We start from the raw sequence: 26,894 nt of genomic DNA on the forward strand, positions 1-26,894 counted from the left end.
TCACAAAAAGGCTCCGTCTGCACATGCCCAAGCTGGGCATGAGGATCCAAAAGCCTCCCCGGCTGCATGAGGTAGGTATCCTCGGAGGCTTTGCGCTCCCATTCATTGAATTAGGGGGCAGTGCTGCACTTTTATGTAAGGTGAGATTATTGAGTTTAAATACGCTTTAACCATAAGCTGATCAATGAATCGGAGCCTCCACAGTCCTCGTCAGGCACCATTAGGAAGATCATTATTTTACAAATGTATTTATCTTTTTAAAAAAAATCATATTAATGGTCCGGGGGATTAAAAGATAGCAATTTAGTGGTCCGTAGGGCCTGAAAGGTTGATGACCGCTGCTTTAACAAGTCCTAAACACCTAGACCTGGTATGGATGCATTACATTGATACCTTGTCCATACAAATGTTTGATATGCAAGGATTAATTTATATGTACATATGAATAATGATTTCTGATATTAGCCTCTTAGACTAAAAAAATTGTGATATACTCTATAAGTTCAACTTTTGTTAGTATTGTCACTGGTTTCCCACTAGTTCCCACTGGTTTTCCCCTGAGGAAGCCTAAACCGGCGAAACGCATCGGGACTCGGGATCCAGTTCAGCCAGTATATTCAGCCATTTGTACTTTGTATAGTATAGGCCTTTTCACCCACTAAATTATTATTAAAGGGTTATGCACATGGTCTCTGTCTAGATATAAGTAATTCGCTTTGTTTTACTACTATATGTATATACAGTACAGTATATACATGTATATATTGCCACATGCCTCTATAAATACAATACAGAAGCCAAAAACAAAAACATGGGACTTTTCAGGCAGTAATAAATTGTATTTCCACCAATTCAATTTACAATCTTTTTGATGCCAGGTGGATGTGATAGTGAAACAATTCAATCCAAATAATTACTCATAAGTACCTTCTCAATATATCCATTCAATGCCATAAAACAATCACATACCTTAGACACATTCCATAACGTCTCCCCCTGAATCTTCACGATTGCAGTAATCAGCAGCCCTACTTGCCTCCTGTTCCTTCCCACAGAATCCTGGCGAGTGGAGAATCCAATATATGGCCGCCAGAAGCACGCCGACCTTCCACCTGCAAGGCGGCCACTTTCACCATTTTAGGTAAAACGACAAAGATCTAGCATGATTTCATGTAGCTTCCACTCATTATTCACACTTTTGCGTCAAATGAACGTTCTTTCTAGGTTGTCGGCTAAAAGCTGTTTTCCTATTTTTTTTGCAAGGACAATACTTTTTTTTAAATGTTTTTCTCAAACTCCTCCTGTTTATTTTTTTCTTTTTTTTTTTCACGCAGTGGCAATGCTAGAAGAAAGCCTGTACTGGATGCACAGGAGGATAGCTGCCATAAAGCATCAGCTGGGGATGGAGCCTCCTCATGATATGCCCAGCAGATTTCTGTTTGAAGAATGAAAAACAAAAAATAACAAAAATTCTGTGTTCATCATGTTGTATTGTAATATGTATACATTTTGTTTAGTTGTTTACCAAAAATTTAGTTGGGGGGGGGGGATAAAAATAATTCTATTAAATTAAATTTTTTTGTAATTTTTTTTTTTTATTTGAGGTGTGTGGCAAGTGTTCCGTGCTTCCGAGCTGCTTTGGACATCCTTGGTGTCCTTTCCAAATAGTTAAAAAAATTATATTAGTTTTTACACAGTGGTTGCCCAGGATGCATATATAACATGTTTTTATCCTACACCAACCCGTTTTTAGGCTTGGAAGAGTCATGACCATTCCTGCATTCCTCTCTGGTCATCTCTGAAACATTCTTCTGACCTTAAAAGTATCTTAGTTATGTTAGAGATGTCCCTACCAATAACTATATTTGTGCTAAATTAGTTACTAAAGATTACGCAATTGAGTTTCAGTAAATAAGTATTTTTTTTAGGGTCATTACACCAATACTAGTATATTATTATATTTAGAACCTGTTGGTGTTCCCCAAGGGTCAGTCCTTGGACCGGTTCTCTTTTCTCTGTACACCTCCTCTCTTGGTAGTCCCATATCCTCCTTTGGCTTATATCTGTATGCTGATGACACTCAAATCTATCTGCCCACCCCTGACCTGTCTCCCTCAGTCCTGGATAAGGTCTCATGCTGCCTGTCGGCCATCTCATCATGGATGCTGTCATTTGCAATCCCTATTTAATGTACAGCGCTGCGTAATATGTTGGCGCTATATAAATCCTGTTTATTAATAATAATAATAATAATAATAGAATCATTTTTAGAAAATGTCTATACTTTCACATTCTTCTTTGGTGAGTTAACCAAACTGAATGTTGAGCTAGCTGGGTCCTCATCAAAATAATTTATAGAGGTGAAGAGTAGAATACTTGTGTGGTACACTAACCTGTGGACATCAAACAGAAACTACACACTAGGCTAACTTATAAAAATTACTTAATGCACAACTCAAACACTGTAGGTGTCATGAAAACATTTGGAGATGTTAAACTTTGTTAAAAATAAGAAAGGAGACGTGTCCAGCATCCACATACTGCGGTTGGTCAGCCCGGCCGCATCCCCGGACCTCCTCACCAGCCCAGCCACCTCTGCAGGCGGCCTCACCAGCATGCCACATTACCAGTCCGATCAGGGGCCGCCGGACCAGCCCCAGCTGTGGAGACAGAGATGGAGGTGGAGGCGGGCCTGAAGGAGAGGAAAACGGCAGGCCTGAGTGCGGTCTGTTTCTTGGGATTTGCAAACCCAACGTGTGAAGATATGCTTGACCCAATAAATATTGATGGCCCAGGGATTCAGTAAGCATTTTGCAGAGATGATCAACTCGTAACGTACTAATCCAATATGGCCAATGTTTGTTGTTGAACCAACTCAACCAAAAGCTGCATGTCATGCCTTTATTGTTGTTCTTGTACCTGGACATTTCTGCAGAGTTCTCAGCTTACCACCCGCAAACCAATGGACAGGCGAAAAGGGTCAATCAGTCCTTGGAACAATACCTTTGATTCCTAGTATCTGCCCACCATGATGACTGGGTGGCTTTGCACCAGCACCAAGGAGTCTCCATTTTTTACTGTCTATGGCAAACATCCTCGCCTTCCCTCCCCTATACCCTGCTCTACTTAAGTACCCACACTCTGTGCCCTGCAGAGGGACTGCAATTGTATTTGGGCCTCAACCTTAGAGCACCTAGGAGCAGTCAGCTGCCCATTACAAGAAGTTTGCTGATCGGCAAACCTGGGGATAAAGTCGGTCTCTCCACAGGGAACATTCGTTACAAGGTGCCTTCTCTAAAAGTTTGCTCCACGTTTCAACAGACCTTATGTAATTTCTGCCAAGGTTAACCCAGTTTGTTATAAGTTACGCCTTCCTCCACATCTCAAGCTGCTCAATGCTTTCCATGTGTCCCTACTGAAGCCATTGGTCCTGAACCGCTTTTCTCATCCCTCTCCACTGGCTCATGTACCTGATCGACTGGAAAGGTTTTGGCCCTGAGGGGAGATCGTGGGTTCCTGCTGCAGATGTGTCTGCCCTTCTTCTGGCTAAAAAGTTCCACCTCCGCTTCCCCTTGAAACCTGGATCCTGGTGGGTGGGGAGGCCCCATAAAAGGGGGAGGTAATGTCACACCTCTTCTTAACTAAAGCGCAGGCGTTCCTGTCCTGCTCATGCAGGCAATTCTGACACAGGGCATGCCTCTGTTTTCAAGCTTTATTTCCATCCCGTCTGCTGGCCAACCAGAAAAAAGCCTCTTGACCAGCCCTGGCTATTTCGCTAGCTCACGCACTCCACTCTGTGTTAGTGCAATGTGTCTCCATTGTGCCGAGCACTAGTTCTTTGAGCTAGTTCCTGTTCACCCGGTGCTTAGTTCAGTGTTTCCTCTGTCCAGCCCCTGCGTAAACCCCTCGTTGTCCAGTCTGTTGGTTCCCAGCCAACTTCTCTGTGTTGTTGCACTGTTCCAGTCTGTCTGTGGTTATCCCGGAGTCTCCTGTGTTCCCTATGCCTGCAGTGGCCCCTGTGTCACTAGTGTTTGTCTCCTGGAGCCTTGACAATGGACCTCTGGCGTATGACCTGACCTCTCTTGCTTGCTGCCTGCCTAGACCCTGGCTTTCCTCGACTATCCTTCTGCTTTGTGATTTGGTACCGTGCTTTGCCCACCTTGGTGTGCCCAAAGACCGCAACCTGGCAGTAACCAGCGGCACAATATCCTCACCATAAGAGGCTCTGGAGAAGACCTGGTTACGGCTTGGACACCTCCATGCAAGCTGAAGCGCCCCCAAGTGGTCTTGTCTCTCTGTGCGTGACAGAGTTGGCCAATGTTTTAAATCCTGGACCAGATCCATTCCAGGTTTACCCATGATAGTCTATCTTCTCCCCCATTATCCCCATGTTTTTGTTTCACTTCTCCAGACTATGTACCACCTGCACTCTGTAACAAAGTGAGTAGATCATGGATGAAGCCTCCAGCAGCCGGGGAACAAATAAAAATGTCTATCCACAACAAAGATGAGCTCCTCCATGCTCACAACAAAGAGTTGGGAGAGGGTTCAACTTTTGTATGTAGAATTATGCTAGGTTCTAATTTCTTTTACCTTTATTATCTCTTTATTACTCCATGGCGAGTGAGGAGAAACCAAGGCTTGGGGCACGCTGACAGACCTTCCAAAAGTGAGTCTGGAACTGCAATCAACTGAAAGGCTATAAAATTAGGACAACCAATTGTTGGAAGCTCAACTCAGAGGGCCTGATTTATTAAAGCTCTCCAGGGCTGGAGAGGATACACTTTAATCAGTGAAGCGGAGTGATCCAGCAAATCTGTAATGGATTTTTTCAAAGTTATTTTCTGTTTGCTAGCAAATGTTTTGAATCATGGACCAGATTCATTCTAGGTTTCATCCAGGTTTCATTCCAGGATTCATTCCAGCTTTCATCAGTGATCCAGGTAGCTGGATCACTGATGAAAGTGTATACGCTTCAGCCTTGAAGAGCTTTAATAAATCCTTCTTTGCAGAATTGTTTTGTTTTATAACTTCTTTTGTGAACCCAAAATAAAAAAGCAAAAAAGATCTATTTCATAGAGAATCACTGATTGTCTCATCTGTTTGTCTCGAATTCTATCTTTAAATAGCAATGCAGTTCCTGTGCTTAGGCACTTCTGTTCTGTAGCCAAGTTGTATATCTGCAGTGTGAGAGCATCTGAGACACAGTTGCCTATGATTATTAATCTCAGCAGATTTGGAATGAGATTTGGTTCTCCCTGTGAGTAAATCTGCAGAAATGCCACGGAAGTCTTTATACTTTTAAAGGATGATAATGATTGAGATTGATATCTATGATTAAAACAACTGCTAATCATCAACATAATGGAGATCACAATGATAAATAATATCCACACTCTGAATATTGAAACAACTTCAATGTAACAGGTTTAAGTCCAGTGCAAAACTTGTGCAAAAGTCTAAATGTGATCCAACCATGGTGTTCAGCAATATCTAGTGCTCAGCCTGTGCTCCCAACCTTCTCTAATCCTCAAACAGGACACCCTCTAATTAAAAGACAGAATGTATAACACAGACCTATCACCGAGAGAAGATAGAAGTTGCCATCATGTTCAAAAAAAAAAATACAGCTTACCTGGTTGGTGTTCTGATCTTCTTCCTATAATACAATATGTATCACTGACCCAGAAACCAACTTTCTGGGTTAGTGATATACACACACACACACATACACACATATATGAGGTCTGTCTATTAAAAAAGGAGACTGATCTTTAATAACTCTTTAATAAACTTTTTTTTATATGACAATTCTAATGTTTGTCCCCTTCAATATTCTCTCCATTCACAAATAAGCATCAATGCTGTCTTGTTTTTCCACAGGTGGAAGGTGTGGTGCAGATCAGTTTCTAAAGTTTTTTTCTTTCCAGCATCCGTTGACTCAAAGTGTGTTCCTTTATTGTCGAAAAAGAAAAAAGTGGCAAATCTGGTGAATATGGAGGATGTTCCAGCGTAGTAATGTGTTTGTCGGTCACAGAAAGTGCTGTGTGAGAAGGAGGGGGTCATAGCGGGAAATTCAAATATTTTGTATTGGATTCAATACAAAGTCCTGTATCCAATCCAATACAAAATATTACAAAATATATTTATGTGGTTTTGTCTATAGGTATGTGAGGTTGGACTCATAATAGGTTGTTACTTATATGTAAGTTACAGGTCTACAATTTAAAAAAAAAAAATTCATGAAAAACAGTGTACCACTTTTGGTACAGAAATCTAGACATCAGTGTAACAGCCAGGTGGTTAATAGACAGAGCTCGTATTATAAAGTTGATCTTTTTTACATGTCTAAAAATTCATTCTCTTTTAGGAGGAAATTCCATTAACATTAGACATAAAAAACAATCAGACCGGTAAATAAAATCATTCTTTACTATAAATAGATTAATATAAAAAGTTGGTTTTAAAAGTGAATTGCTCCAGGATTTGGGTGCATAATACATGTGCCATAACAAAATTGGCATCGCGGGTCCACCAGTTTCACAATTCTGCACGCCCGTCATTCCTTTCCCATAGCTATCTGTGGAAGGAAATATAAACCATCATCAGTATGAATTCTGGGCTCTCGATATCACAAAAATATTTTAAAAATGTGAAATCCATACTGGGTAAAATATACTGTACTCTTAAAAAGGAAATGTTAGTGACTTTTTTAGGGATAAGTGATTTATATCTTTAGGGGTTCCCGCAGGTAAAAGACAATATATTGGCGAAGCCCAAAAGCCAGCTGCTAAATAAAATGCAGATCTGTGGTCTGGATGGTTGGGGCAACTGATTGTTCCGTATAAAGTTATATAGTGTTATACAAGTAGATTTGGAAATTTGCTTTGCTATAAAAGTATGACATATTATATTTAAAGGGTTCCTCAGGGGTAAAATGGGGGTCTAAATAAAGGCTTTCATATTTTACATCCAAACATTAACAGCCAAGACCCGGTGTCCATCAAGATGAGTTGCCACCATTGCAATAATAATATATCCCCCCCTTGGGTAAATACTTGCAGCCAGGGCTGGCTGGTGATAAAACAAGAACAGACACCCGGTAACCCACTGCATTCCTTCAGTGTAAAAAGACAAAGAGTTTATCGGCGTGTGGACTACAATGGTACACTCACCCTGGCTTGTACCGATCTCTGACCTCGCTGAATTCTGCTTCTCTTATTATATACTGAATGGAGTCTATCAATCAGGAAGCATTTATCTTCACCTTCCTATGGAAAAAAAATAGAACAAAAGTACATGAAGACCTTGAATAAATACAACCTCCAGGAAGATAGAAACAAAAATCGTCTGCATGTTCTGATGTTTGCAGAGGTTTCCTTGGGGCATTCTGGTTTCCTTACAGAAATATATCGGTAGGCTAATTGGTTTTTCACCATATTTAAAACTACGGTCCCTATACAAGTGCTTCAGATTGCTAAAAAAATGGGTTTAGATACCCTCTACTTTATATTAATATTTATCTTTAAATGAACATTTAAAGTTAGCTTTGCATGTAAAATGATCTTTGGATTAAACTAGAAAGGGTTTAAGTATAACCTAAACGGTCCTAATGCCAAATTTCCTTTTGGTTTCCTCACCACTATAAGGCTGCGTGCACACGTGCAATAATTGTTGTTGGAAACGAACGATACACAAAAGATCGTTTGATATTTGTTAACAAAAAACGACCGGTCAACAATGCAGACGAACATGGAATCTGGCTGAAAATGGCGGATCTGATAGGGCGACGATCTTACTTAAAAATATTCTTGAATACTCAAAATATTTGTGAATAATCGTTGATCATTTGTTTTCAAATGATAAATATTGGTAGTGTGTACCTAGCCTAAGTCCTAATATAAATTATGCAAATTTTGTTTTAAATACCATTGTTAGCAGCAGCCATGTTTGCTTCTGTGCAAGGCATTGCATGTGCAACCAAAGGCCGACCTATCGCCATTTTTGTCTATTTTTGGGTCTTAATACATCCCAGATGCTTTGTGCATAACTGCTGGCAATCAGAATGAGCATTGGTGATGCTGTTCCTTGGCACAAAGCAGCTCATCCCCCAATGTAATGGAATAGAACCAAAAGAAGAACATTGTAATCAATAGACTTACGTTGGCGATTTGTTCCTTCAGCAAGTTGATGACTTTTCTTTGTCCATTTACAATCTGGATGTGGAAGTAAATTATGACTCTGGGAAGGAGACAAAATATTACAATTACAATGCATCATTCTTCAGACTACGCAATGTCGAACACCTCTCTGTAACTGGCAGCAATTAGTTTCAGGTCTTGCACCCTGATATTGCAAAAGGAGTTTCACTGATTAATACGTCTATACTGATACTGGTTTTTATAATCAGGGTACCTCCAGGTAATATTCTTACATCAGATGCTCCAGGTAATAATCTTACATCATGAAGTCTCCCAAAACCCCTGAGGAAGCCCTATGGGGCGAAACGTGTGGGGTAGGAAATGCATATATTACTGCAAACATACCTGATGTAATACAATATTACTACTTCATGATTATTAGACTAGTGTATCTATGTTAGCCTAGGGTTAATGTAGGAGAACTTTGTTAAGTTTTAAGAATATTTTAAACTAATAAAATGTAGTGTTTTTATAAAATAATCCTGCCTTTTTTTCTCCCTCTTTCACATTTGCCATTTAAACTTCAGGCTAGGCAACTAGGAGTCAGCTCCATTTCTATCTTTCCTCTTGGGTCATTCCTCTATAACCTTTGATGGTAATAATTGCCCCGTCCATCTTTCCCAGCCCTCCTCAGCAAAACCATTTGACCCTTTAACTCTATTCTTTGTTTCTATTGAACATTTGTACATCAACCAATACCCTCCGTGGACTCACAGCAGGACTGAAGATGCCACATATATGAACAATGTATTCTCCCAGAGGTAGTGATGGATCCAGCTGATCCAGCTCAGGCGAGGGTTCGTCACTTCCAACTGCCTGACGTAAAGTTTGCCGGCTTCGTACATTGTGTTGAGCGATCGGAAGGGGCCGCAGGATTTTGAAGGCGTTACCCTGTAAAAGAAAGGATGTTGTTATTGCATATGAAAATAACACACACACATACATACATACATATAAATAAATAAATAAATATATATATATATATATATATATATATATATATATATAGTGATATACAGTGATCAATGATCTCATAGATACATGCATACAATTAGAAAAAAATTTATTTAAACATCACAGTTAAAATAGTAGAATTTATTTAACTTAAATTTGTAAAACCACAGCATAAAAAACTTTTGTAACTCCATACAAATAGGGAGCTCTAGTTGGTATAACATTCACTACGCGTTTCGAGGAACCCCAGTCTGCTTCTTCAGGAGATATTTTGTTTCTTGCTCTCACCCTCCTATATAGCACACGACATACCCAAAAAATCCTAACAGCCGTAAGGGGAGCAGGGGAGCATGGAATCAGAGAGGATACAGTTCATATTCAGCAACAATTATTTCTTCATGATTGCAATCCAATGTCCCGGAAGAGTAGAGATGTGGGGATTCATAAAATACAAGCTGGGGAAGGAGGAATCTGAGATGATTTAAACAGTGATAAGCAGTCACAGTCATTTGTGTGATAATGTTTGAAATTAAGTTTGAAATAACCTTTAAGATTGATGCAGGTAAAAATGAAAATTTGGATTGCAATCATGTAAAAAGTAATTGTATCATCTCTGATTCCATGCTCCCCTATTTGCACTACGGCCATTGGGACATTTTGGGTATGTCGTGTGCTATATAGGAGGGTGGGAACAACAAACAAAATATCTCCTGAAGAAGTGGGCTGGGGTTCGGCGAAACGCGTAGAGCACGTTTTCCCAGCTAGAGCTCCCTATTTCTCTGGATTTACATACCTATATGATTTTACAAATCAGGTTAAATAAATTCTACTGTTTTAAAGTGATGTTTTAATTTAAAAAATTGTTTATAATTGTATGTATGTATGTATGTGTATGTATGTATGTATGTATGTATGTATGAGATCACTGATCATTGCCTAGCAAGTCCCATGTTTTTTGGCTGTTTTTGTCTTCTGAACCCAATTTATTATTTGAACAGGACTTTTTACAGGTTAAAATATTGCTTGTCGGTGGTGGTTTGTGATGCTTTACACAGTGATAAGAATACGTTAATAATTTACAAAAGAGGGGTCAGAGTTGCACAGCTATATATTTCCCTTTGGTCTTGGAAACAATGTTTGATTATATCTTAAAGAAAAACTAAATGTGAGCAAGTTAAACGTCAGAAAAATGAAATTGTTGCTATTGGCATACTGTGTCCTTCTGATGAAGCCTACGGGTGAAACGCGTCAAGGACGATAAAATACAGTACTATATAAACTGAATGCAAAGATATAATGTTATACAAGTAATGTATTATGTAATGGCATATATGTAATGTATTGTACTAATACAGGCTGTTTGTGCTTGATTGTTTTTAAACATCACATAATAAATTGGTATTTTACTTTTTTAATATTGTAGAATTTTGTGGTAGGCACCTGAAAAGTCCTGTTAAAATAATAAAATGGGTTCAGATGTATCTACATAGGATGTGGTGCCATCCAAAAATGGTATCCCACTAATTTATCTTAATAAGTGTTTTTATTCTATTATTAGGGATGTGACGGTTTTGAATAGAACACTAGGTGGAAGAATTTTCATAATATATTATATATATATATATATATATATACACACACACACATATATACATATACACACACACACACACACACACACACATATATACATTGTGACACCAATGCAGGATTGGAGGTGGAAGGGAGATGTATTTGCTCAGGATTCCTCTTTTATGTGAAGAAATTTGCCCAAGATTCCTTTCCTGTGTGAAATAGCAGGTGGAAGACTCTCACTGAGGGTGGGGATATAACTGACTGATATAACTACTGACTGAGCCAAGAGCTCAGTCAGTAGTTCAGATCTATTTGGAGACACAGACAGGTGGACTGTGTGAGTTCAGCTCTGTTTGGAGACACAGATAGGGGTTCTGTGTGAGGGAGCTCTGCGGAGAGACTCAGACAATTGGTCTGGATGAGGGATCTCAAGTCAGTCTGTGTAAGTAAGCTCAAAAGTGAGTAGAAGGTAGCTGAAAGCTTGTTTTTGAGCTGAGAGGGAGAGGCCCTCCAGCTGATAGACAGGGATGTCTGATGTATAGTAAGTGCCGGACAGGCAAGGTTTTCTTTTGCTGTTTTGTTATTTTATCTGCAACCTTCAATAAACCTGGCTGCAACCTAGCTTAAGGCTGATACCTTGGTGTGTGAGCGGAGTTGGATCACAGACAAGTGTCCTTTGACCCCAGCAAAGGCGATCCTGAGCTTAACCCCTCACAACATATACATGTATGTATATATATATATATATATATATATATATATACACGGTATATATAGGTATATATATATATATATATACACACACACACACTATCTGCATATGAGAATAACACACAAAATAATATAGTTATATTTAATTATTCTGAAGGCAGCCAAGATTTATTAATACTGCTAAAACTGGTCTGGGCATTTATGTAAAAAAAGGGTTAAAAACAATAATCCTATCCTCCAAACTTGATTAAAAACTAATAAAATTGATGCCAAAGTTTAACAGTGTTTCTATGTATTATCTTGGCTTGCACTGCCATCTACTGGTGTGTCTTGGTACCACAGCCTTATTGTTTAGCTACAGACAGTAATTGTAACATTACAAGCACAATGCAAAGGGCTCAGATGTATCCACAGTTTGCTCTTCAGCAGCAGAGACTGATGGCAATATTCTAGATTATATACAAATACTGTATATTATATTCTACTTACGACCACACGGTATAAGAGAGGAACACAGATGCCCCGAGAAAAGACGGAAAGCAGAGCAGAGTCAGGAACACCGTGCTCATATGGGACGCACGCCATGGCTTGCTAGGGGATCGGCAGTTTCGCATCAGACTGGCCTGCAAGAATAAAAAATTAGATCTTACTGAAGAACAATTTGAGCATACACCAGTTCCAAGGATATACAATCCAAATCCACACTTGGACTTGGAATTTGATGGACTGCAGCGGTAATATTTAGAAAACCGAGTACGCAGCAAAATCAATGAAATGTCATTGCAACAAAACTATATTTGATGCAACAGACACATTATAAGGGAAATGCAGTCTGGCAACTTCAGTTTCTTTTGCATAACTAAATGCTGCAGTCTTCACCTATAGCAAGCATGTAATGTATATGTACAGTAGCATGTATAATTATATATATGTTTATATTTATATATAGATATTATATTATATTATATGAATTTTTCTTTGTATTGAACCCAATACAAAATTATTTGAATTTCCCGCCAATCTGCCCGCCGGCACCGACATCACTGGGAAAACCCAGAGATCGTCGCTGCATTATGTGGCTCAAGATCGAGGAAAAAGGACTTGCAGGGACCAGCAGGACGCCGTGGGACAACGACAGAACAAGGCAAGTGGGTTGTTTTTTTTAGTTTAAATCTACCCCGAGTGTGACCCAAGATTACCGGTACACAAAATCCACCCTCGGGATTACAGCTAGGGGTTAATGCACAAGGAATGGCCTCTGGGGATGGATTAGAAGTGGTTAGGCAGTACAAGAAGTACAAGGCAAATCCAGAATCATACAATCAAGTCATACACCAACTAGATTGTAAGTTCTTTGGGACAGGGTCCTCTCCTCCTGTATCACTGTCTGTCATTTACAACCCCTATTTAATGTATAGCGCTGCGTAATATGTTGGCGCTATATAAATCTTGTTTAATAATAATTTAATAGGAAAATCGGTCCCCCAAACGAGGTACAGAGGGAGTAGGCACAAGCAGAGTTGGGGTCACAGGTAGGTCAGTAAATGATGAGTCAGGGAACAGGCAATGGTCAGCAACAGAAAATCACATGGAAAACTCTACAGAAGAGATCAGCTAAAGGGTACACCAAGCACCGGAATCCGATAGAGAGGCTATAAGAACCCAGCAGACAATGGCAGCATGAGATTGATCAGGAACCATTCTGTTAATCAGCTGCAACACAGCTCCAAATCCCCCTCAGCTGTGCAGTCTCAGTGCAGGGGATGCCAAGAGGAAAAACACAGCTAAAGGGAGACAAGGATGCTGCAACCTGCAGAGCACTAAACCTTAGGACTCCTTTGCTGCTGCGAGTGCCGCCGGAGGGAATAGGCCAAGCGCGCTCTACTGCGGTGCTCCACCGCCCGGGATTGTCAGCCAGAAGAGCGTCTTCTAACATTTACCATTCATGATACAATCATCCTATTTTTAATGCTCATTTGATCCACATGAAAATATGTGAAATGGTGAAACGCGTAAAGGACTAAGGATTCAAAACATGCAATAATTTGTAACTAAAGGAATTAAGAATTTAGACGATATAATCGTGTATATAAAATCTGGGTTTTAAAAACAAATTGTATATTATTAAATTGTGTGATTTTATAAAAATATGAGTTTCATATATGCCAACCTAAAAATCCCAAAATGAAATGTAAGTTTAAGATTGCTTTTAAAATTAGATAGATAATTAGAAATAAATGATGAAAGGGTGTTGATAAAAAAACAAAAAACATAAAATATCACTGTTCTCTAATGTTCCCTATTCTTCACTCTGACTGAAGGCAAACTGATGATAATTAAGTGGCAATTAGGTTGATTGATATTTTGTAAATGTGAATAGCGCAGTAAATATAAAAGAGAGGTTTAGCTATAATTTGTGATCTTTTTTGCTGATCACCACTGTTAAAAATGGTGCAAAGAGGAAAATTGCAGAATTTGTGTATAGTACAATTGGTGAATGGCCACTACCCTAAGCGATATAAATATAAATTACTAAAGTAACTGTGCTGAGCCTTAATATTGTAAATAGACAAGGAAAGGATATAAAAGATAGCGGCTCTTTATGGCAAACTAGATAAAATCCTTTATTTGTATAAAATAGTCCTGCAAACATAACAGTATACATAAATCATGTAAACACAATGAGGGAGAATCTTTTGTGTTTACTGTACATAATATAAAATCTCTTAGCAGTGTATAGTATTGATGTGTTTTAGAAAGGATGTTCATCCAACACTAGATTAGTGGGTCAGGATAAATGTAGTATTATTACAGTCTCTCCCAACGCGTTTCACACTATTAGGCTCCTCCAGAGGGCACTGAGAGTCAATAGTTGTTTAACCCCAGATATATATCAGGGATGGTAGATGAGTAGTGCTAATTGTTGAATAAAACGCTTTTGGAGTGAGAATTCACATTCATGTTATGCAGAGTTCTGCAGCATGGAGGTGCTGGTATTCAGAAGATGAAAAAAAAATCTCACCTTTTTCACATAAAACAGGAGAAGTAATTTCAATGTCTGAATGACCGGAAGCAAAGGACAGAACAGAACACCGAGCCTGCAATATGAAGGAGAATTATCAATAGAAGAGTTCATATCCGCAGATCCAAATACTTAAAGGAAATACGTTCCCGCACCTGCAAAGTCAAAAAGTTAATTTATTACATTTTTAAGGAAATCAAGTCAGGAAATTGTATCAAACTTTTCATGAGATGGGGAGACTTTATCCTCAAATGTTTCACTTCATTTGCAAAAGATTTATTTATTCTACAGTGTAGTGATTTGGAATAGAGGATACTGTTTTGGTCAGGATGCTATCTGCGTGGAGTTTGTGTGATCCCCCTCCATGTTTCCTTTAGGCTCCAAGGTGTCCTGCATTCTAAAAATATCCTGCTTGGTTAATTGGCTTCCCCTAAATTGGCCATAGACCTGTTAGTGATGTTAGATTGCAAGCTTCTATCTGACTTATACATAAATAGACTATTTAATAAAGAGGAGGTGAGGCGACACCAAAAGTACAGGTAAGGGGGGGTATGAATGCATTGCACATACAGTGCAGGGGGTGGGGCAGGGCCAATAGTGCAGGGGGTGGGGCTGCCCCAATGGTGCAGGAGGTGGGGCTGCCCCAATGGTGCAGGAGGTGGGCAATGGTGCGGGAAGTGGGGGCAGCCCCAATGGTGCGGGAGGTGGGCCAGTGCCATTGGTGCGGGAGGTGGGGCAGTGCTAAACAGACAGACAGAGTGAAGCAGCACCCCACACAGAATGCATGGAGGTAACACAGCATGAGTGCAAGAGTTGGGGTGGCACCAAACACAGTGCAGTGGGTGGAGTGGCATTGGTCAGTGCAGGGGGATTAGGTGGCACTGAATAGACAATAAGAATTAGTGCAGGACTCTCCTGAACACTGAAGGAGTTCTGTACTGTAGGAAACCCATTGATTTCCCCTACACTTTGGTTGTTCCTCGCCATGGCTGCACTGATGGAATGTAACACCAAGATGATCTCACCATGCCAACGTCTGCCCATAAATAAGCTCCAGGACATTGCGAGCGATGTCAAACTCAGTGCGATATTTCTTATTCTTGTGTCTCTTCTGCTGGATTAACCTGTCACAATAATCACACAAAGATGGATGAGTGGGCAGGAGGTTGGCGGCGGATGGGGGAAGGGAGGGTTATTGGGTTCGGCGACAGCCTAAACTGCCAGATTTACCTTAATAGCTGCTCTCCAAACAGAGTGTCTAGGAGATTGAAGATCAGATCCATGATGACAAAGCGGTAAAATTCCTGCCCCAGCAGCGTCTCCCAGCACTGTAACAAAAAAATCCACAGGGTTGCAAACACTGAAAGCTCCGAAACTCTACAAAATTTACAATCAACTTTTAGCTTTATAGCAGAAAGCAGGAAGAGAGTTACATATTAAAAAAAAACAAAAAGGGCTTCGAGTGCTTGCTGGATTAATTTCTAAGAAATGAACTTACTAACGCGTTTTGCATTGACTGCACTTATTTATAAGTGAGCACAATCAATGTGAAATGCATTAGGATTGGTTGCTGTTATTCAGCTTTAAGCTTTCCAGGAAATAGATCAAATTTTAGCAGCAGAATTCTTACAGCTTGTGAGTGCTTTCGGAATCGTACATCATGATCTGCAGTATTGTATTTTCCTCCCACCTTGGTATTATAGTGTTTATTATGCAGAATATTAAAAATAAAATCCCTCGCTGCACCCACTTCTAGGTAATGTACTTTTAATAGATATATTCAACTGTAAAAATTTGGATACAAAAAAAGTATTGTACTCAAATTTATTAAGTGTTTGTGTTTATTTAACTATTTTTTTTTTTTTTTTTTGCAGGCTATCCTACAATGACATGATATCTCTTACTCTGTAACACTTTCCAGCACAGTAATATTATGATAAATTTGTTACATTTTTTTTTATCCACTGTGAGAAAAATCATATTCATAAATCATTATACTGTGCGTGTTACACGGTAAGAGATACTTGTCAGGCATCTTCTCAATGATTGCAGAGTCTGCAATCATTGAGTAAAAGTGTTCGATCCCCGGGGCCCTACAGGTTTATTAACTTTATTAATAGAGTTCATTTGCAGTTCAGTTCCCACGGTCACATGACCGTGGGAACTTTGCAGTCACAGCTGTGACTGCAGGCGATCCCCGGGCACTAGAGGTTGAATGGGGAATGTTTCCCCATTCATGACATCTAGTGCCCTGTGTTTTTGGCTAGAGAAACTCCATCCAAGAACACATACTACTAGTAACAGCAATCAGAATCGCTGTTGCAGTCCTGTAGAATGTGTTCCTGGATAGAGCAATCTGTTTGCTCTTGCAGCTCTCAATAGTCCCTAAAAATAACCGGAATTCTCCTAGAATTTACTTCAATGGTGTTCGAATTCGGCATTCGATCACCCGAACAATATATCTCACTATTCGATCAAATAGCTGTCAAATTAAATAGTAAGATATTGGACCAACACTAGTCATGATCTCGTTTATCTTGGTGAATCATTGCAAAATGGTCGAGGGTGATGCCTGTTTCCAGATCACCAGCTTTCCTAGCAAATGAACCATCAGTGAACAGCAGCTCATGATGACATGATGAGGTTTCCCGTGTTTTTGTTTTTTTTTTTACCTGGAATTTAGTTTTTGTTTGATTAGATTGAAATGTCAAACCAATCATCATCTTGGGAAGAGTGGGGATTGGAATTTGATCGAGCAATTTGTTTTTGTGGATTCATTATTCCATCATATTATTCATCATATTGCAATTGAAACAGCTTTTTGTATCCATATTCCATCAATCACAATATATTTGTTAACCAGGAAGTTATTTTGCATGGAACTGAGCATTCACAGTGTAGGATAAGCCAGTGTATGATCCCAGGAATGAAGGAACATGCATGCCGGGTAGGACCGGGTAAAGATGTCGGTGCTAGCGATTCAGTGAAGTTTAGCATCCGTACAACTCTCCAGTGTGCATGTCACCACCCAGGTAAGATGGGTTGTAGCAGGCATGAGCTAAGTACAGTCCATGGGCCAAATACAGCCCATTGGGCTCTTCAATCCGAACCTTCAAATATTGATACAAAATTGTCCACTGGCTAAAAAGCGTGACTAACAATATTGTTCTTATTGAAATTGAATATATGTTTTTTTTTTCCTTTTAGTTAACGGCTTTCACACATAGTTTATATAAGTTCATACAAACATTTTCCATTCATCTGATACTGGCCCGGCCCACCTGTCAAATTTTAAAACTCATTCATCCGGAAAAATGAAGGTCACGGTCATCATGGTCTCTCATGCTCTGTTCCTTCCAAACAATTATTTTTACTCTGTAGCCCTTGCTACCTCACAGCTAGGTTGCAGCCCAATCAGCATGGATCATCAGTGCCATGGCGTACCTTATACTCCGAGTGATTGGCCTTCCTTTTTAACCAGTGGTAACACAGAACGCCAAGGATGACTATCTTCAACATAAGATTCCTAGGGCAAGAAAAGTTACTTAAATCATCAAATCAATCATCATCACATCAATGGCAAAAAAAAAATCAAATAGCCAACGTTAAAGCAATGTTCCAACCTGAAAATGATAATCTACCTACATAGGCATATTTATGAGGTTAATTATTAATCAAGGTCATGGAGACGACAAGCTGGGTGTTCTGGAGCTGGTGAACTATTACCAGTGGAATGGATCTGCATTGTACAGAAGGTGCTGATCTGGGGAGAAGGAAGGTTGGAGATGCCCAAAGGGGTCCTTACCAATAAGGACAATAAGGTTTGAGATCTCGGTCAGGAGGGATCGGGTGCAATGAATCTCTAAATATGAACAGCTGTATGAATCCCAGATTTGGACAAAATTATGAAAGACTGTGCCAGGTAACTAAAATCAGCATTTCAATGAGGCTTGAGTCCCTGGTTCCACCTTCTTTAACTACTGTTATTGGATACTAAAACTGATGGATCAAATCATAAAAAATTCCAATCAATTGTCCCAGCAAGAAATAGCAAGAGTGTTTTTGAGACTTCTGAATCATTTTCTGTTCAAATGAATTTTGAAGCACTCTTTTGTGTGTATATTCCCCCACCTATTAGATTGTAAGCTCTTCGGAGCAGGGTCCTCTCCTGTGTCACTGTCTGTTTCTGTCTGTCATTTGCAACCCCTTTTTAATGTACAGTGCTGCGTAATATGTTGGCGCTATATAAATCCTGTTTACTAATAATAATAATAATAATAATCATAAAGCACACGCATACATGTGCTTATTATTCATTCATTTGGAGATGATTGCTTTTTGATAATTTACAAATAATCAATACCAAGGAGTAGACTTTGCATCAGTTTTGGTGTATAGTAGCTGAATCTAATATTTTTTTAATCAACATTCGACAATTATAAAGTCGTTAATTATAAAGCTGATTAAACTGAAAACTGAGCGATTAAAGTTGATTTAAATATGACTAGCTTTCATTATTAATAATTGATTATAATTAATAAACACTATTTATATGGCACCAACATATTACGCAATGCTGTATAATAAATAGGGGTTGCAAATGACAGACAGTGACACCAGAGGAGGAGAGGACCCTGCCCCGAGGAGCTTACAATCTAGGACGTGGGAGAAGTATCACATAATAGGGGGGGAGATATTGGTGGGTGAGTAGTGAGAGTTTAGGAGACAGAAGAAGACAAGTAGGTGAGGACGAAAAGATGAGTTTTGAGTGCTTATTTAAATTAGAAAAAAGAAAGAGCAAGCTGAATGGCAGTAGGAAAACCATTTCAGAGAGTTGGGGCAGCTCTAGAAAAGTCTTGAAGCTGTGCGTATGGTGAGGTTATTACTGGTGGGATCCAAATGCAAAAAAATTGAATGCAGCCACTACATCTTGGTACTGGAAACGCAATATATATATATATATATATATATATATATATATATATATATTTTTTTTTTTTTTTTTTTGGCTACATACTACTCTTACCTGCAGATGGCAATGTAAACTTCCAGTATAGGAGAGTCCAGGAGCTCCCAGAGCCCCAAGGCGTGATACAAATAAGGCAGCAAAAGGTTACACAGCGATACGGCGGATGGCAGTAATAGCAGCTTCGCTTCCACCTCCAGGTCCGTCTCACTATTCATCCTTGCACGATTATCCTGATAAATCACAAAGCAGAAAGATGAATTTCTCCTCTCTAGCCATTTTTTACCACCTCCACATGTGCTCCATACTAAAAATCACCAGCAGATTCACAGCTGCTACAACCAATTTACTTTCTAAGGATCCGCTATGTTTATAGAGTTGCATCAAAGTTTAAAGTGTACCTGAACTCCAATTGCATGCTTTAATATTGAGCCTTAATAACTACATACATTTATTTTGTCTCTATGACGTCCCAAGATATTCCAATGAAAGACTGGCATCAGGTCTACAAGGAGGTATTATGAATCTCTCTGCAATTTGCAGCTTTTATTACAATAATACCTGGTGATTCTACTAAAAGCTGTCCCCATTTTCCAGATGTGCCCCTGTGCCATCACCTTGCCACATGCTGCCCAGCTGGAGACAACATACAACTGTGCCAACACACAATGCATGGCTCAGAGCTGTCACCATTACCCGATGCAAAGCAATGATGGGCAGATGATGCTGGGGTTGGGCTGTGAAGACGGAAAGTGCCTGAAAAAGCTGTAGAAGTCCAGCAACATAAGGTGCAAAATATAAGTAAAGAATGATGATGAAAAAAAAAGAATTTCCTATGATTTTAAATGATCATACATCATTTTAAACAATCTCGCTTAGAGACATGTCAATTGCAATAAAAAATATATTTAGGCCCTTGAGGTTAATCAAAAGAAGAATAAATACTGGAAGTCCTTAAAAGTTTATAGTATGCTAAATCTGATGCCAACCCCATATAATAGGAATACTCAAAATGAAGAAACAGAGAAAGAAAAGATGTGTTTTTTAGGCATTCAACAATATATTTACAGAGTGTATCTTGGTAATTGGTGAGTATACAGTTGGAGCCTTATTTACTCCATAAAAGGTATGTCCATCATTATTAGTGGCGGACGCTTGGCATGATTAGCCGACGCGTTTCCCCCAGTAAAGGCTTCCTCAGGGCTGTTAAAATGTACATTGAAGTATATCAAGTACAAGACATTTTTCCTACTAAACTATCTCTTGTACTTGATAATAAACTTATATTCTTGCTCTACTCTCAACTTTCATCTTATATAGAAATTATTTATACAAGTAGTCCCCAAGTTAAGGACATCCGACATACGGACGACTCCTAAATCCAAACTTCCCTGCTAGTTCCTGTGCAGGACAGAGCCTTGAAATGGGAAAGGGACTGTTCGCATAACTTGCAGAAGAAATCTTTTGCTAAACACAGCTAAGACTGAGCCCTCAGACAAACTCTGCAGTTGTTTCTTTTTGCATATCAAAGCACAGAAGTTAATGAATGTCTAGGCTACATAAAGTTTTTTGCTTTGTTTGTAACTCACAGTGAGGATTTTATATAGTAACTGACACCACGCTGCCTAATAATATGTTGAGACAAACATCTGTATTAATTGCATTTATTAAAATAATGTACCTGTTCCGACTTACATACAAATTCAACTTAAGAACAAACCTACAGTCCCTATCTCGTATGTAACCTGGGGACTACCTGTGTAAAAACTCTCTATTTTGATTATGGGAATACATTTAGGTATTACATCTGTTTCTACTTACCTGTTATTCATCATACCACCGAATGTACATATAGTTACTCTTGAATGCAATTTGATGCTGATGTTGTTTAAAATGCTTGTTCATTTGAAATATTATGCTATTTCAAGTATCTTGCTCCACTTATTACCCCTGAGGAAGCCTTTACTAGGTGAAATGCGTCGGGTAATCAAGCCATGCGCCTGTGACTATTAATGATGGACATACTTTTTATGGACTCATGGAGTGAATGAGGCTCCAGCTGTACACTGGCCAATTAGATTTCACTTGTCTAGTGCCATGAAATAGTCCATACCAAGATACACTTTGTAAATATGGGTGTTGAAAACTGTGCCTACTCACTGTAAATTTATTGTTGCATGCCAAAAAAAATTTTGGGTAATCCTTGAGGATATAAGAATGAGCAGATTTGCAGTAGCTGCGTCCACCAAGGACATACCTTGTACAGGTGCTCGGAAAGGACATAAACGGCCACAGCGGAGCCCAGCCAGCTTGCCAGACACAGAGTCCAGGAGAAGACATGGATGCACACGGTCTGCATCTTCTTCCGTAGATCAGGACGCCGGTCAGTCCGCAGCTCACTCAGCAGTTCCTGGAAGGACAGCAAGGGACAGTCCGTCACACCATGTGTTGTCCCCCCATGTTGAAGGGTGCACTTGAAAACCTCTATATTAGTTGACCGCCACTGATCTAGAGCAAGGGCCAGCATTATAGACTGGTGGCTCAGGCTACTTCACTTGGGTCCTCCTAAGCCATAGTTTGGGGAATTTAAACCTGGTTGTACAAAGATAAAGTTCCCAACACATTTTGCGGATGAAACCGCTTCCTCAATGGATAGATAGCAGCATACCAGGTTAAAACAATCAGTAACTAATTTATAAAAAGCACATATAAACTTCAAGTTAGTCTTTTTTAGCAAATAGCCGAAGCCCAAACCAAAAAGCCTGTCCCCTAACAGAATGCTGAGGGGCTTTTGACCCCTGTATGGAAGCAGTGGGCTCCCACAAGTTCTGCCATGCTCCTTGATGAGGCAGAGAAATAGTTTTGGGCAAAGCTCATGCTGCTGACTGATTGGAGAGCTTAAAGCTGTGACTCAGCAGACAGCTCTGTGGAGAGACCACTGCTTACACATAGAGAACAAGGGCTATTCTTCACAGAAGAGGACTGGCTGTTCTACTCTTTTTTTTTTTATTTAACTTTAAGACTTTGAATTACTTTTGTTTCAATGCACCTGATATTTGTAAAAAATAAAAGCCCAGCCAGGCTTTAAAACATATCCAAAGTAAAACTTCTTTGTCATCAACTTTTAATTGTTGTCACTATCAGTGATGGAGAGATTTATACCATATACCTGTTCTAGCAACCAACTTAAAGAGGACCAAAAGCAATGGATACGATCCAAGATCATAAATAATCCAGTTATTCATTGTTGGGAAACCCTCCCCTCCACATGCACAAGTCATAAAAATTGAAATAAAAAAGTGATATACTATAAAGGAAAATAAATAAATATATAAAATAATAATATAATAAATATATATTAAATAATAAAAAGTATTAATATATTTTATTACTGGTATAAATGAAAAATAAATATTAAGTTTGAGAAATGACCTTTCTGTTTCAGTTTATAGATCGCTATGGTTCTCTAAAGCTGCACTCCGAATATATCATTGCAGCTAAAGCCAGAGAATTATGTTTGTATCCCGGATATCTTAAAATCCTCTTTGTGGTGTAATTGGTTAATTGGTGTTGATTTGTCAGATTGAGATGACACTTAGGGAAAGCTAAAGTGCACTTTCATGCAATATTTCACTTTCTTTAATGTTATTTGAAAGGGATTTTTGGCACGCTGCTATCACAGCTAGATGAACTAGGATCAATGCATTTTCCAGCCATCTGCAAAGATCTTGAGGTCAAGTTACAGGGATCTTTCTGTATGCAATATAACATTTGCAGCAATTTCATTTTAGTTTCGGCATTCTATAGGTGATCATCTATAACAATGTTAGCATGCTGTGATTCTTTTTTCATGATTTTAGCTAACGTGAAAACTTGCACTTATTTAGCAAATGCATTGCAGTAAGCCTACAACACAGAAGCAGGTAAGAAGCTGCGATAAGCTTTTCTCATGCAATGTATACAGATGACCAGACAGGGCTTATACTTCCAACAAAACGAGAATTTGACTTGAATGCCAATAGTCCACCCACTGCAGAAAAATGAAGATCATCAGATTGTTGGCCTCACCTTTAGCTGCATGTTAATATTCTCTTTCTGCCTCTGCACACATCGAATCCGGTTGACTTTAAAGTCCCAAGAACTAAACACTTTTAGAGCCAGAGCTCCAGAGAAGAACCCAACTCTGAAACTATCACCGAATGAGCAGGACATCCTGAAAGATGATAATTAATATTGGTGAGGTGTTAATGTTATATAGTAATGCAAAGTGCAGCAATACAATAGAATGGGCGGCACGGTGGATCAGTGGTTAGAGTCCCAGGTTACAATCTCGGCCAGGACACTATCTGCATGGAGTTTGCAGGTTCTCCCCTTTGTTTGTGTGGGTTTCCTCCGGTTTCCTCCCACATTCCAAAAACATGCAATTAAATTAATTGGCTTCCCCCAAAAATTGACTTTAGACTGTATCAATGACATATGACTATGGTAGGGACATTACCGTATTTTCCGCTGTATAAGACGCACTTTTTCTCCGTCAAAACTGGGGGGGGGGGAAGTGGGTGCGTCTTATACGGCAAACGCCGTTTTAAAAAATAATTAAAACATACTCACCCGATACCCCGATCCGGCGTACGTCTCCTCTTCTCTCCTCTCCTCGATGCTGGCTGCAGTGCGTGTCTCCTCCTTCCTGCAGAGCACAGCGAGAAGAAGCCGGCACACGCGCCCCGTGAAGCACGGAACCCAGAAGCAAGCTGATCCCCGCCCTAACGGATTTCCCCGGCAGAGAAAAAGGTACCGTACCAGAAGGGGAATTTAAATTGGCACAGGGCGATCAGAAGGGGAATTTAAATTGGCACAGAGTGATCAGAAAGGGAGTTTAAATTGGCACAGGGCGATCAGAAAGGGAATTTGAATGGCACATGAATGATCAGAAGGGGAATAATCTTTCAGAATCTTTTTTTTCTAGATTTTCCTTCTTTAAAATTGGGTGCGTCTTATATTCCGAGCGTCTTATACGGCGAAAAATACGGTAGATTGTGAGCTCCTTTGTACAGCGCTGCGTAATATGTTGGCGCTATATAAATACGGTGCAATAATAATCTGTCCAGTAAAACATTCATTATGATTGGTTGAATAGATTACAGCACTTCCCATAGATTTACCCCTTTACACTTATTTGCCTCTACGAACCACCTAAAGGTTGATGTCATGGAGTGAGGCTTGCGGAAATTGGGGAATATGCGATCTTTTTCACGTGACAGTGCTCAGGTTTGAGTGGCTGATAGCCAAACCTCAACACCTACCTGGTGGCTGGGGCAGTCATTAGCCAACAAAATAATAAATCAGTTTCAAAGTTTCTTACTTATACACCAATATGATGCAGGTGCTGAGGAAGACAAGTCCTATAGTGAACAGATACGCCAAAGGTATGTGATATGGAAGCCAGGCAGGCTTGGCATCGGGACATGTGGACGCATTGTGCCCAGGAGAACATCCTTCGTTCAGGGTTATGTTGCTGTAGTACCCATTGTACATCACCGTGTCAGTAAAATAACCCTAAAACAATTAAAAAACTGTTACCGATAAACTAATAAAACAGGAAATCTGAGTGACAAAATAATCTAACTTCCTTTATCTTGGAACTTTTTGTTCCCGTAACTAAAATCCTTTTACCTGTGAGTGTTGCATGGACACTTACCGCCCCGGTGAGAATCTCCAGGCTAGTGAAGGAACGAGGGTTGGAGGTATTGTGAGGATGTACAGCCTGAGGGGTGACAATGAACAGGAGGCACAAAAGGCTCATAAAGATATTAAATCCCAGAAGAGTCTTCAGAAAAAGGAAATAAGAGAGAACACTGGAGCCAAACCGCCCTCCAATCTGCTTGAGAGCCAGGTGCCAGGGCCGAAGGGTGCACAACAAGGACAGAAAGGACAGCCAACATTTGTGCGTGGCCTGCAAGTGGGAAAAAAAGGTCAGAATTACTGAAAGGACAAAGAACAACTTCATAGTTACATAGTAAGTCAGGTTGAAAAAAAAAGGCATAAATTCATCAAGTGCAACCACTAGGGCAATAAACATATCCCAGATATAAAACCCTATGGACATAGCTGATCTAGAGGAAGGAAAAAAAAACCCTGGTACAATTTGCTCCAACAGAGGAAAAAATTTCTTTCCGATTCCATGAGGCAACCGGATGTTCCCTGAATCAGCAGTCTCTGTTATCTTTACTTAAAATTTTTAATCCCCAGTTATATTCTGTGCTTCTAGAAATCATCCAGCTTTTTCTTATCTATAGAACTTGCTGAAACTACTTCCTGAGGGAGCCGATTCCATAATTTTACAGACCTTACAGTGAAGAATCCCTTCCTTATCCGAAGCTTAAACTTCTGTACCTCCAGATGCAAAGAGCGCCCTCTTGTGCTTTGTAATGACATTACAGTGAATATTTGGGAAGAGAGTTCTCTATATGGACCATTTATATATTTATACAGGGCGATCATATCCCCCCTTATACGTCTAAGGGAGAATAGATTCAGTTCAGCTAATCTCTCCTCTAAGCTGAGCTCCTCCATTCCTTTTATTAGTTTAGTTGCCCTTCTCTGCACTCTCTCCAATTCCTCAATGTCCTTTTTGTGAACTGGTGCCCAGAACTGGACTGCATATTCCAGATGTGGTCTGACCAATGCTTTGTACAGGGACAGGATTATGTCTCCATCTCTGCAGTCTATTCCTCTTTTATTACAAGACTTTACTAGCTTTATATATTGCAGCTTGGCATTGCATGCTGTTATTAAGTCTATGAACTACCAGAACCCCCAGATCCTTTTCTATTCCTGACTCCCCCAAATGTATTCCCATGCATGTTGTTAGCCACCAAACTACTAATATGTATACTATATCTGTCTGAATGAAGCTTTGCATGGGCAGCATGGTGGCTCAGTGGTTAGCACTCTGGCCTTTACAGTAGGTCTCAAGTTCAAATCCAGCCAGGACACTTCTGCATGTAGTCTGTCGGTTCTACCTGTGTTTGTGTGGGTTTCCACCAAGTACTCTGCCTTCCTCCCACATTTTAAACACATGTGCTGGGTAATATGTTGGCTGTGTTTAAATACTGGATAATAATAATGTAATCTTATCTCAACATGCAGGAAAAGTGTAGGGAGGTGAGGGTTGAACTTTGCTGAAAAAAGAATATGTATACACACAAGTTGCAGCAAAGTAGATAGACAGAGCCTGAAAAGCTGTGAAAATGAGCCAAGACAGCCACCTACTGGCCAAATCTTAAAATACAAAATTATTTATAACCATTTAAGGATGCTTTCTCACCATGCCGATGCAATCTGTGATGCTGCTGCAACAAGGGTTGGCATTCTTCCACAATGAATTGATATCTAATGTCATGGTCCTAAAACAAAACCACAGTAAGACTATTACTAATGTTTTCAATCCAATAACATTCATTAG

General features: G+C 39.6%; 1 protein-coding gene across 2 annotated transcripts in view; it reads right to left on the reverse strand.

The window, feature by feature from the left end:
* Positions 1-6,414: 6,414 nt before the first annotated feature.
* TMC6 (transmembrane channel like 6) overlaps positions 6,415-26,894 on the reverse strand; it is a 38,567-nt gene continuing 18,087 nt past the window's right edge. For both annotated transcript variants that reach the window (XM_072403422.1, XM_072403421.1), the window contains 15 exons: positions 26,757-26,835; positions 25,128-25,382; positions 24,792-24,985; positions 23,498-23,642; positions 21,687-21,839; positions 19,490-19,662; positions 17,908-17,989; positions 15,694-15,791; positions 15,489-15,587; positions 14,464-14,539; positions 11,931-12,064; positions 8,916-9,092; positions 8,163-8,241; positions 7,176-7,271; positions 6,415-6,580 (listed from right to left, as the gene is read on the reverse strand). In XM_072403422.1, the coding sequence (XP_072259523.1) occupies positions 6,560-6,580; positions 7,176-7,271; positions 8,163-8,241; positions 8,916-9,092; positions 11,931-12,064; positions 14,464-14,539; positions 15,489-15,587; positions 15,694-15,791; positions 17,908-17,989; positions 19,490-19,662; positions 21,687-21,839; positions 23,498-23,642; positions 24,792-24,985; positions 25,128-25,382; positions 26,757-26,835 (1,861 nt within the window). In that variant the 3' untranslated portion in view covers positions 6,415-6,559. The remainder of the gene's footprint in view (positions 6,581-7,175; positions 7,272-8,162; positions 8,242-8,915; positions 9,093-11,930; positions 12,065-14,463; positions 14,540-15,488; positions 15,588-15,693; positions 15,792-17,907; positions 17,990-19,489; positions 19,663-21,686; positions 21,840-23,497; positions 23,643-24,791; positions 24,986-25,127; positions 25,383-26,756; positions 26,836-26,894) is intronic.

The sequence above is a fragment of the Pyxicephalus adspersus genome, chromosome 3, assembly GCF_032062135.1.
Source record: "Pyxicephalus adspersus chromosome 3, UCB_Pads_2.0, whole genome shotgun sequence".
In the NCBI taxonomy this organism is placed as follows: Eukaryota; Metazoa; Chordata; class Amphibia; order Anura; family Pyxicephalidae; genus Pyxicephalus; species Pyxicephalus adspersus.